Below are 12,467 nucleotides of genomic sequence, written 5' to 3'. Positions count from 1 at the left end.
ACATGGCTAACATCAAATTAATACAGTTTTTCCCAAACAAGGAAATACCATAGACAAATGTCAAATTAACCTAGAAAAGAATCCCAATAATGATAACACAAACAAACATAACTTAAAAGCTTGATTTAACTCTTTACATCTATACTGAACAAAAATATAAACGCAACATGCAACACATTTTTTTTTCTTCCTGAGTTACAGTTCACATAACGTAATCTGTCAATATAATAAATTAATTGGGCTCTAATCTATGGATTTCACATGATTGGGCATAGGCCTACCTACTTGGAAGCCAGGCCCAACCAATCAGAATGAGTTTTCCCCCCAAAAGGGCTTTATTACAGACAGAAATACTCCAGTTTCATCAGCTGTCCGGGTGGCTGGTCTCAGACGATCCCGCCGGTAAAGAAGCCGGATGTGGAGGTCCTGGGCTGGCGTGGTTACAAGTGGTCTGTGCTTGTGAGGCCGGTTGGACGTACTGCCAAATTCTCTAAAACGACGTTGGAGGTGGCTTATGGTGGAGAAATGAACATTCAATTCTCTGACAACAGTTATGGTGGACATTCCTGCAGTCAGCATGCCAATTGCATGCTCCCTCAAAACGTGAGACATCTGTGGAATTGTGTTGTGTGACAAAATTGCACATTTTAGAGTGTTGCCTTTTATTGTCCCCAGCACAAGGTGCACTTATGTAATGATCATGCTGTTTAATCAGCTTCTTGATATGCCACACCTCTCAGGTGGATGGATTATTTTGGCAAAGGAAAAATGCTCACTAACAGGGATGTACACATTTGTGCACAACATTTTAGAGAAAGAACCTTTTTGTGCTTATGGAACATTTCTGGGATCTTTTATTTCACCTCATGAAACATGGGACCAACACTTTACATGTTGCGTTCATATTTTTGTTCAGTATACATTCTAATCTTGCCAGATAAATACAATAATTACTTTAGGCAAAAAGGAATGTGCAGGGTGGACAAAGATACAATTCCTAGTCAACACAAGATAAACCACATTGTTGGGAACTACCAGGTCAAATCATGATGTCAGTAATCTTCAGGTCAGAAAGTCTGAGCTCTAGAAAGAGGCCCGAGTTGGAATTCCAATTTGGATGACCGTTGAAATAGGTTTTTCCCAGTCTGAGCTAGTTTTTTTTCGGAGTTCCCAGTTGTTTTGAACGCACTGAAGTCGGAAGTCTGAGATTTCCGAGTTCCCAGTTGTTTTGAACGTGGCAAGACAGACCAGTCTAGCAACTGGCCTCCTTCCTTTGGTCTAGGTCATCACGTAGCTCAAGAATGGGGGCAACTTATGAGGTCATACAGCAATTGCATTATTCATTGTAAACTGGGTGATCAGTGGAGCTCCCAAACAGCAAGGAGGGCTGGATAATGGGATAATTAATAGTGAACGTCAAATTTAAATAGTTGTTTGAAATGAGCATTCATAACCAACACCAGAGAGAGAAAATATTATTTGTTAGCTGAACTCCCTATTGAAGATTAATGAACTGTCAATCAGTATGAACAGTCATTGGTTATTTAATGATGACTGACAGATTTCCATCCTACTAAAGTGTCAGAAGACATCTGCTAAATTATGTTAATGGTAACTTGCCAATTGTATGTTTAATTTAATGCTTTCCATAAGTGCAACTGAATGAGGGCTAGTCTGTGTTGAACGACTGCATTTCCAAGTGAGCCATAAAACAAATTGAGAGATTTCCAGAGGCATCAAAGACAAATAAAATTATTTAATAGAAATAATTAAGAAGTTTAGCTGGTATATGGTACACTTTAACAGATGTTTCCTCATTGGCCTAAATGATACAAGCTTAATGCAGGACTTACATTCATGGACAGATTGGTGCTAACATTTGATGAGTGCGTGTGGGTGTGTGAACCATCAACCTACACGTATATCAACCTCTGCATATGTATGTGTATAGGCCACACAGAGGGCTTCATCCCCTTACACTAGGACTTTGGTCATGAAGGCAGTGGTCAGGGTGGCGAGGGCCAGGGGCAGGATGCTCATTCGGTGCAGGTCCGGGGCAGCGTTACACAGGTCCTTGTCACAGCAGCTCTTGGTTAGGTTGTATACTGTGTGGTTGGAGTCGGAAGGGAAATTGGTTGTGGTCGTCTTGTTGCATTCGTCCAGTTTCAGGCAGCCTTTCATCTTGATGTCCACAATCTTAACTGTGGATGAAAAGGAAAAAATGTGATGCCTCTCAACTGAATTACTTAAGCTTGGTCAAGCCAAGTGGCACATACAGTAAGGCCTCTTAAATGGACAAACTATGAAACACACGTTTTTCATTAACTTTTTGCCCCAAGACAGAACACTGGAAAGTGACATTTGCGCATCTGCAAAAGGAATGTTAGCAGGTTGTCTTCCTTCCTTGTTTGCTTCTGAAGAGGACAGAGGCACTATGGGGTGTAAAAACAGACTAGCAAAAAATAATAAAAATGTCCCTTGCATTCGCAGTTGTCTTTTCTTACCAACACTGATTTTGCTGATAGCTGCTTTGAGAAAAGTTCTTACTTGCAACATGTGGTTGTTTATCTGCAGTACCTTAGTTGAATGGAACTGGATAAGAGCGTCTGCTAAATTCTTACAATGTAAATGAAAGACACCTATGAGCCACCTATGACCGGTGTCAGCCAGGCCTTGGGCCCTTTAGCCTTGGGTCCTTACTTGCATGTCCGACACCGCTGAAACAATACTCCCCGGCATTGCAGTTGACTTCGGTGGTATAGCACATGTTCCAAAAGCCCACGTCACATTTGTAGCACTTCAGTGCCTGGCCTGGGATAACAGAGATGGAAAGAAAAAATAAGCAATAAATTACCATATGCAATTCTTAAAATTCTCTTCATATTCAAGTAAACATTCTTGTAGATAACTCCCTTGACCTAATGCTTGTTGATGCAATCCTACGTCATTGGGACTGTTTGTCTCTAAACATGGGATGGGCCAAACACAACGGTTTAGCCGTTGACTCTCCCCGGTTTTGTTGACTGTGCACTTCAGTGGATGAAAGGCCCAACCTGTGCAGGTCATTATTATGTTAGTCATAGAAGGGCATAGTTGTTTGACAATTTGTCCACTTCTGAAAACACAGGGCGAATGCTTTGAGTGTAGCCCTCTTAGGTCTTGATGGGGACATACAAAATGGCTGCTTCACAGTAAGTGCCACTCCAGACAGAGAACCAATCGGGTCAGGAAGACGGAATGTCCCTGAGCAAGTTTACTTCTTAAACCTGTCCATCAAGTTGTATGTGTGACTAATTCATCCCATGACAGGATCCGTCATGGAAAGGCAAACATTTGTAGGTGACGTGCACACATTGACACATACAGTACATACACCATTTTGTTTGTTCCTTGTTTGAGTAACTTTGAGTAAAGTTACTCAGTCCATTTGCATTCATGTCATTAAAGTGGTAAAGACCTATTCATGGGACGATTCTACAGAACAGAGCATAGCTGCCATTTTAAATGAGCAACACATATTTGTCACATTTAGGTACCAACTTCACTATTTTTAAAAGAGGGAAAACATGGCGTGGCCTTCAGTTATGAATGTCTGGTTGACAAAACAACAAATAATCTAAGCAATTTGTGATTGAGCCAAGGAGCATTGAGCTGCTTAGCAAGGTATAAAAGGTTTAAAAAAGTATTATTATTATTATTATTAAAAACGCCATGCCAAAACCTGCCCTCCCTTCCCCTCCCAAACACTGGTTTCGGTCACACCCCACGGCAGAGGAGTTCACAAGAGACTTGGGTTACAAAGAAAATGCCACTCCTGATCCCCCCCCAAAAAACACACAAAACATACATTGAACAAAAATATAAACGCAACATGTAATGTGTTGGTCCCATGTTTCATGAGCTTAAATAAAATATCCCAGGAATGTTCCATATGCACAAAAAGCTTATTTCTCTCAAATGTTGTGCACACATTTGTTTACATCCCTGTTGGTGAGCATTTATCCTTTGCCAAGATAATCCATCCACCTGACAGGTGTGGCATATCAAGAAGCTAATTAAACAGCATGATCATTACACAGGAACACTGTGTGCTGGGGACAATAAAAGGCCACTCTAAAATGTGCAGTTGTCACACAACACAATGTCACAGATGTCTCAAGTTTCAAGGGAGCCTGCAAATGGCATGCTGACTACAGGAATGTCCACCAGAGCTGTTGCCTGAGAATTGAATGTTCATTTCTCTACCATATGCCGGCTCCAACGTTGTTTTAGAGAATTTGGCAGTACGTCCAACCGGCCTCACAACCGCAGACCACGTGTATGGCATCGTGTGGGCGAGCGGTTTGCTGATGTCAACGTTATGAACCGAGTGCCCCATGGTGGCATTGGGGTTATGGTATGGGCAGGCATAAGCTACAGACAACGAACACAATTGCATTTTATCGATGACAATTTGAATGCACAAAGATATCGTGACGAGATCCTGAGGCCCATTGTGAGGCCCATTTTTCCAACAGATGCATATCTGTATTCCCAGTCATGTGAAATCCATAGATTAGGGCCTAATACATTTATTTCAATTGACTAATTTCCTCACATGAACTGCAACTCAGTATAATCAATGAAATTGTTGCATGTTGCATATTTTTGTTCAGTGTACATTGAGAGCATGAGTGGATCCCCACAATCCAACCAAATGACTCAACTGTTTGATCATATGTAAAGAGGGACGCAACAGAATCTCTTTGTCGGCTTGGGTATCCACTTATATCAAAGATCATTATGCGATCTTGCAGACATCGATTCAGCTTTGATCTAACTTTATTTAACAAGCATTATTCACCGGAGTAGCCTGTTCTCTACGTATAAAGTAGAAAATATGCACATGCACAGAAGCTTTGGGAAGCCGCAGCCACTCCGTATATCAAAGCATCTCATTACCAAGTGATCTGATCATTCAATCAATGTTTGAATTCCATTCTTTAGGTTCAAATATGAAATAAGGTGTCTTTCCGGGAAGGACAAATGCATCCTTGAGAGAATAGCCAGAGAACACAGATAGGTAAGACATGTCAACGCACAAGTAAACTTCCACTTGTCAAAAACCCTCCCACTCAAGAATGCTTTGACCAAAATGTACTGAGGCTGCATTTGCACAGGCAGATTCTGATATTTTTCCACTTATTGGTCTTTTGACTAATCAGCTCAGCTCTTTATAATTGGTCAAAAGGTCAGAATTGGGCTGCCTGTGTAAATGCTGCCTAAGTGGCGGTTTCCGATACACAGATTAAGCGTAGTCCCGGACTAAAAAGCTATTTTAATGGAGATTCTCCATTGACCACACTTTTTAGTTCAGGAATAGGTTTAAATCTGTGTCTGGTAAACCGGCCCTAAGAGTGAAAATAATCAACTGTCCTCAATCAGAATGCCAATTCCCCTACCACTACAGTACGTACAACAACATGCATTTGAGGACACAGGCTCAGCCCTTGGAACCACATCAAACAACCCTTGTGATAAGGTTGCCATACTGTGCGTAGTAACGTACAAGCCAACACAACGTATATGAATCATGACATGATGCACATGTCTCTGTCAGTCTCTGCATGGGGCTTTGGAGGGTTTTGGGCCACGCCTTGACTTTACCCCCTTCAGAAATCCTGTCAAATGGGTTCCCTTCACTCATGTCACACCACCAATCTGTCACCGCCTCACACACACACACACACACACACACACACACACACACACATACAGGTGACGCACAGGTGACAGTCAGGTTTCGCAAACGAAGCTGCCTCTTGGCTTACACACTTGGCTGCATTCTATCCACAACAGGTCATTTACAGATACAATGAGGGGTTAAGTTAAGGATGAGCGCACAAGCCTTGATTGGGTAATACTGAGCACGGGGAGAAGAGTCATACGGGAACCGACTGGGGCATCATAATGATGGTCATTGTAGGATGCTATATTTGTTATAAGGATGAGGGGGATGATGTTCACAATTGGTCTCCACCATCTCTCATTATTGTTACCTTTAAGAGGACTGAGGACACAGTGCCCATTGAGTATGAATAAACAGTTGCTCATATAAGTCACTCAAAAAAAGCAAAAAAGATCATGATCATGTGGCCTAGGACTATCAAAAATGTTTTGCTTTAGTGCAGACCATTAATTGTCATGGGAAATGTTTTTGATGATCATTATTAACCATATGGTTTGTGTTATAAGTACCACTATTGGGGAATTATTATTACATGGACAAAGTGTGATGCCGAAATAATTACCCACAAGAGACAACTATTTGATGACATAGTAGTCATGGAGAATTTTGCTGGCCTCTAGCAACATTCAAGCATCCTTTAAATTCCCCCACCCAAAAGAAAACTCCTGGTGGGCCTATGCAGTATGCATGTCATGCATGGACTCCATCAGAATTAGCAGGGAAATAAAAACTAACCTGATAATCAGTTGTATTGTCCCCTGTACAGTCCCCAGCCATATATACAGTCCCCAGCCATATACAGTGGGGAGAACAAGTATTTGATACACTGACGATTTTGCAGGTTTTCCTACTTACAAAGCATGTAGAGGTCTGTAATTTTTATCATAGGTACACTTCAACTGTGAGAGACGGAATCTAAAATCAAAAATCCAGAAAATCACATTGTATGATTTTTAAGTAATTAATTTGCATTTTATTGCATGACATAAGTATTTGATACATCAGAAAAGCAGAACTTAATATTTGGTACAGAAACCTTTGTTTGCAATTACAGAGATCATACGTTTCCTGTAGGTCTTGACCAGGTTTGCACACACTGCAGCAGGGATTTTGGACCACTCCTCCATACAGACCTTCTCCAGATCCTTCAGGTTTCGGGGTTGTCCCTGGGCAAATACGGACTTTCAGCTCCCTCCAAATATTTTCTATAGGGTTCAGGTCTGGAGACTGGCTAGGCCACTCCAGGACCTTGAGATGCTTCTTACGGAGCCACTCCTTAGTTGCCCTGGCTGTGTGTTTTGGGTCGTTGTCATGCTGGAAGACCCAGCCACGACCCATCTTCAATGCTCTCACTGAGGGAAGGAGGTTGTTGGCCAAGATCTCGCGATACATGGCCCCATCCATCCTCCCCTCAATAAGGTGCAGTCGTCCTGTCCCCTTTGCAGAAAAGCATCCCCAAAGAATGATGTTTCCACCTCCATGCTTCACGTTGGGATGGTGTTCTTGGGGTTGTACTCATCCTTCTTCTTCCTCCAAACACGGCGAGTGGAGTTTAGACCAAAAAGCTCTATTTTTGTCTCATCAGACCACACTACCTTCTCCCATTCCTCCTCTGGATCATCCAGATGGTCATTGGCAAACTTCAGGCGGGCCTGGACATGCGCTGGCTTGAGCAGGGGGACCTTGCGTGCACTGCAGGATTTTAATCCATGACGGCGTAGTGTGTTACTAATGGTTTTCTTTGAGACTGTGGTCCCAGCTCTCTTCAGGTCATTGACCAGGTCCTGCCGTGTAGTTCTGGGCTGATTGGCAGTGTATCAAATACTTGTTCTCCCCACTGTAAGTGCACCTTGTGCTGGGGACAATAAAAGGTGAGGGATCAGCCCAGAACTACACGGCAGGACCTGGTCAATGACCTGAAGAGAGCTGGGACCACAGTCTCAAAGAAAACCATTAGTAACACACTACGCCGTCATGGATTAAAATCCTGCAGTGCACGCAAGGTCCCCCTGCTCAAGCCAGCGCATGTCCAGGCCCGCCTGAAGTTTGCCAATGACCATCTGGATGATCCAGAGGAGGAATGGGAGAATGTAGTGTGGTCTGATGAGACAAAAATAGAGCTTTTGGTCTAAACTCCACTGCGCCGTGTTTGGAGGAAGAAGAAGGATGAGTACAACCCCAAGAACACCATCCCAACGTGAAGCATGGAGGTGAAACATCATTCTTTGGGGATGCTTTTCTGCAAAGGGGACAGGACGACTGCACCTTATTGAGGGGGAGGGATGGATGGGGCCATGTATCAGCGAGATCTTGGCCAACAACCTCCTTCCCTCAGTAAGAGCATTGAAGATGGGTCGTGGCTGGGTCTTCCAGCATGACAACGACCCAAAAACACACAGCCAGGGCAACTAAGGAGTGGCTCCGTAAGAAGCATCTCAAGGTCCTGGAGTGGCCTAGCCAGTCTCCAGACCTGAACCCTATAGAAAATATTTGGAGGGAGCTGAAAGTCCGTATTTGCCCAGGGACAACCCCGAAACCTGAAGGATCTGGAGAAGGTCTGTATGGAGGAGTGGTCCAAAATCCCCTGCTGCAGGTGTGCAAACCTGGTCAAGACCTACAGGAAACGTATGATCTCTGTAATTGCAAACAAAGGTTTCTGTACCAAATATTAAGTTCTGCTTTTCTGATGTATCAAATACTTATGTCATGCAATAAAATGCAAATTAATTACTTAAAAATCATACAATGTGATTTTCTGGATTTTTGATTTTAGATTCCGTCTCTCACAGTTGAAGTGTACCTATGATAAAAATTACAGACCTCTACATACTTTGTAAGTAGGAAAACCTGCAAAATCGGCAGTGTATCAAATACTTGTTCTCCCCACTGTATACACCTTCCTAATATTGAGTTGCACCCCCTTTTGCCCTAAGAACAGCCTCAATTCATTGGGGCATGGACTCTACAAGGTGTCAAAAACGTTCCACAGGGATGCTGGCCCATGTTGACTCCAATGCTTCCCAGAGTTGTGTCAAGTTGGCAGGATGTCCTTTGGGTGGTGGACCATTGTCGATACACACGTGAAACTGTTGAGCATGAAAAACCCAGCAGCGTTGCAGTTTTTGACACACTCAAACCAGTGCGCCTGGCACCTACTACCATACCCCGTTCAAAGGCACTTAAATATTTTGTCTTGCATATTCACCCTCTGAATGGCACACATACATAATCCATCTGTCTGAAGTCTTAAAAATCCTTCTTTAACCTGTTCCCTCCCCTTCATCATTGAAGTAGATTTAACAAGTGACATCAATAAGGGATTATAGATTTAACCTGGTCAGTCTATGTCATGGAAAGAGCAGGTGTATCTAATGTTGTGTACACTCAGTGTATGTTTTTGTATATTATCTGGTGTCGTTTTTATGTCCTGTAAGGATTTGTTATGAAGCAAGACACATTTCTGTGAAAACAGACAATAAAATGCTATCTTAAAGTGATATAGGCCTAACAGTTTACTTTAGGTATGTAAAGGTTGTTTCCCTGTGTTACTGTAGGACAAACACCACCACACCATTGTGTTTGATCTACAAAAACACTACATTGGCAAATCCCTCATATTTCGTCAGGCTTGACTTGTGTTATTGAAGATTTACCTTGAAACAAAGTCAGACGCCATATAAAAAATTACACTGGGGACATACTGGTGGCGGAATTGGAAGGAACAGCATCTTTATTAACAAAGAGGTTGGGTATTACGGATTTAATGAAAGAACCAATGCTGTATTGGGTATTGGCCAAATAGGAGAGCAGATCAAGTTACTCTGTTCAACTGATTTCAGATCAGGGCCCGTAACCTCAAACCATAGTGCCAAGTACCACAGTCCAAATCAGACTACTGTTGCACTCTACAGTTCACTCACAGCAACTACGTCAAAAGAGTTGATCAGTTCATGATGAGACCCCATGATGATGGGAACCATGTATACCATAAGTGGGATTCCAAAACAACAAACATTGGTCAAAATTGATTTCATTGAATCCTCTTGAAATTAAGGCATTTGTGTTGGGATATTGATAAGTGAAACAAGACTTGATACAGATTTGTAAAATTAGTACTAAAGTTGTCCACATGATGGCAATGTTGCCTGATATACAGACTGCCATGGTGTGTTCTGTCTTCTAACCTAGAGCCTGGACCAAGAAGTATTCGATGGGGATCTTAATAAATCAAATCAAAAAGGTATATTTGACAATTACAAATGCCATTAATCCCGTGACCTGTGTCAACATAGTTGTTAAGATCTAGAGCCAGTATTCACAGGTAGCTTAGTGGTTAAGAGTGTTGTGCCAGTAACTGAAAGGTTGCTGGTTCTAATCCCCGAGCCAACTAGGTGAAAAATCTGTCGATGTGCCCTTGAGCAAGGTACTTAACCCTAATTGCTCGTGTAAATCGCTCTGGATTAGAGCGTCTGCTGAATGACTAAAATCTAATTGAGCAAACAAGTTTTACCTTGAGAGGGTAGTCAGTAATATACACTAGTTCTACTCCATAGTGTCCCTGAAAGGGTTAAACTAATATGGCTTCCTGTAATTGCCAACACCTTCCACCCACAAGGCATGAGACCAAACACCTGACCTTAACTAACTGCTGTCTTAATGTTGCTGTCACAACATTACTAACACCAAATTGCAAAATTGAGCTCAATCTAACTGAGCTACAGACATCTCCCTTTGGCCTGCTCTCCACACAGTATACTAAGAGGCTTGTTAGCCTACACATCAGCCAAATGATCAGGGTCACAGTATCAATGTAACTCGCTGTGAATCAAACATGTGACACCAGGGGTGTATTCATTAGATAAAGACCGTTGCAAAATGTTTTGCAATGGAAACCGTTTATCCCAAACTGAGGTAGGCCCCTCCCCATTTCATTCCGTTTGCTTCCGTTTGGCTCCTAGTGAATACACCCTAGAGCACTACACTCAGAATGATGAATACTCTCCAAGTTAAGGGCCAAAAGGGGAAGCCAGCAGAACTACATTTTCTCATGTCTTAGTTTCACTAAAATGTTTTGTTAGGGAACCTATGCAAATGTTGTATGAGATCATGTTCCCAAAAATATTGATGAATGTGGGCAGAAATTTTGTTTCTGTTATTTTGATTCTTACATATTCACAATTCAGGAAGAACTCAATCAAGGTAGACAAATGCAGAAAATCATATAGAAAGGGTGTGGTTTGAAATCTGAGATGGGGACAAAGGCTTGTTTAGCGGAACTAAGTTATAAACTATGGGTCATACATAAAGGCAAGAATAACGGTTTATTTTGTCTTTACAGTTAAATATTCTGAACCATTCTCTCATAAAGGGGTCAAATTAGTTTGGAAGTAGGTTAGGTCAATGTTGCCATATCTCAGCCTTTAAATCAAATGCATAATGTCGACAGGTTCTGATACGCAATCTAGGTGAGCCTAGTATGCCTGGATCTGTGGCTAAGGGTTAGACAAACCACACATACCAACCCTAAACTTCTAATAGGGTGGACTCAATTCACCTAGAAGAAAAACACTTTTTTGACAATAGCCACCAGGTTAGGAATAGGAATAATGGAGTGTCATGGCAAATAAAAAAAGGGATAGTTTACCCAAATTACATATTGGTTTCCTTACCCTGTAAGCGGTCTATGGACATGATTTTTATTGTAACCCACTTATGGGAGAATCTGAACCTTCAACTACAAACATTAGGCTGCGTTTACAAAGGCAGCCCATTTGAGATATTTTTACACTAATAATTGGTATTTTGACCAATCAGACCAGTTCTTTTGCCAATAATTGGGCAAAAGATCAGAAACACTGGCTTAAGACATCCACATTTTCTAATTGATTGTATTCGGATGAAAAGCTTGCCTATTTATATTATAAACTATAATGCTTCTTGTTGCAATAAATTGAAAGTATACATAGCATTCGAATGACGAAAAAACGAACATCATTTAGACTACCCAATTCATTACAATCGCATCAAACATATAATAACGCAATAAGCAACGATTGAAATAAGCAAACAAATACATTTGACAAATTTAAATAAGCAAACAAATACATTTGACAAACTATTATATCTTACCAACTGCAAAACACAGGCCAACTGTGAAAATGCTGAGAAGAATTCTGTTCATCTTTGAAAATGTAAAAAAAGATCAGTGTCGACAAGTTTACCAGAGTTTTTTCCGTGCCTCTATATAGACAGTTAGCTACTGTGGTCAAACAACACAATTCGTCACCAACTCGCTATTTATAATCTCCCTCCCATCTTCATAGACGCGTCACCATTATCAAATTCAACATAGAAGTGTCTGGGACACGTTCAGAAATAAATCCCATGAATAGAGCCGACCCACTGGACACAGACGTAAATTCAATGTATTTTCCACGTTGGTTCAACGTAATTTCATTCACCTAGTGTCTACCAGTGAGGACGTGATTCTTTATTCTACATGTCGGAGAAGCATGTTTTTAGGCTCACATTTTCCAAGGCTCACTTTTTTTTTTGTAGGCTCACATTTTCCATGACTAGCCTACATTACATACACACTTAGGCTATGTCAATATCCTTAATTTACCTGTACTCCCGAAAACCACACAATCAACCAGTTTGTCTAGTTGCAAAGACTATGCCCTGACCTGTATGTTCCCACAGCAACTAGAAGGGTACACTAGTTATATAACTTGTAGGC

The 12,467-nt window shown here is 41.6% G+C and overlaps 1 protein-coding gene across 1 annotated transcript; it reads right to left on the bottom strand.

Annotated features, from left to right (window-relative positions):
- Window positions 1–1,736: 1,736 nt before the first annotated feature.
- LOC121572775 (sperm acrosome membrane-associated protein 4) lies at window positions 1,737–12,067 on the bottom strand. The gene is made up of 3 exons (XM_041884804.2): window positions 11,858–12,067; window positions 2,701–2,811; window positions 1,737–2,201 (listed from the first exon to the last, which is right to left on the bottom strand). The coding sequence occupies exons 1-3, from the start codon at window positions 11,907–11,909 to the stop codon at window positions 1,975–1,977; spliced, it is 390 nt and encodes a 129-aa protein (XP_041740738.1). The 5' UTR covers window positions 11,910–12,067; the 3' UTR covers window positions 1,737–1,974.
- Between the last annotated feature and the right edge of the window lie 400 nt (window positions 12,068–12,467).

Source organism: Coregonus clupeaformis, chromosome 8 (assembly GCF_020615455.1).
Source record: "Coregonus clupeaformis isolate EN_2021a chromosome 8, ASM2061545v1, whole genome shotgun sequence".
NCBI lineage: Eukaryota > Metazoa > Chordata > Actinopteri > Salmoniformes > Salmonidae > Coregonus > Coregonus clupeaformis.
This window is presented reverse-complemented; position numbering and strand designations above follow the sequence as displayed.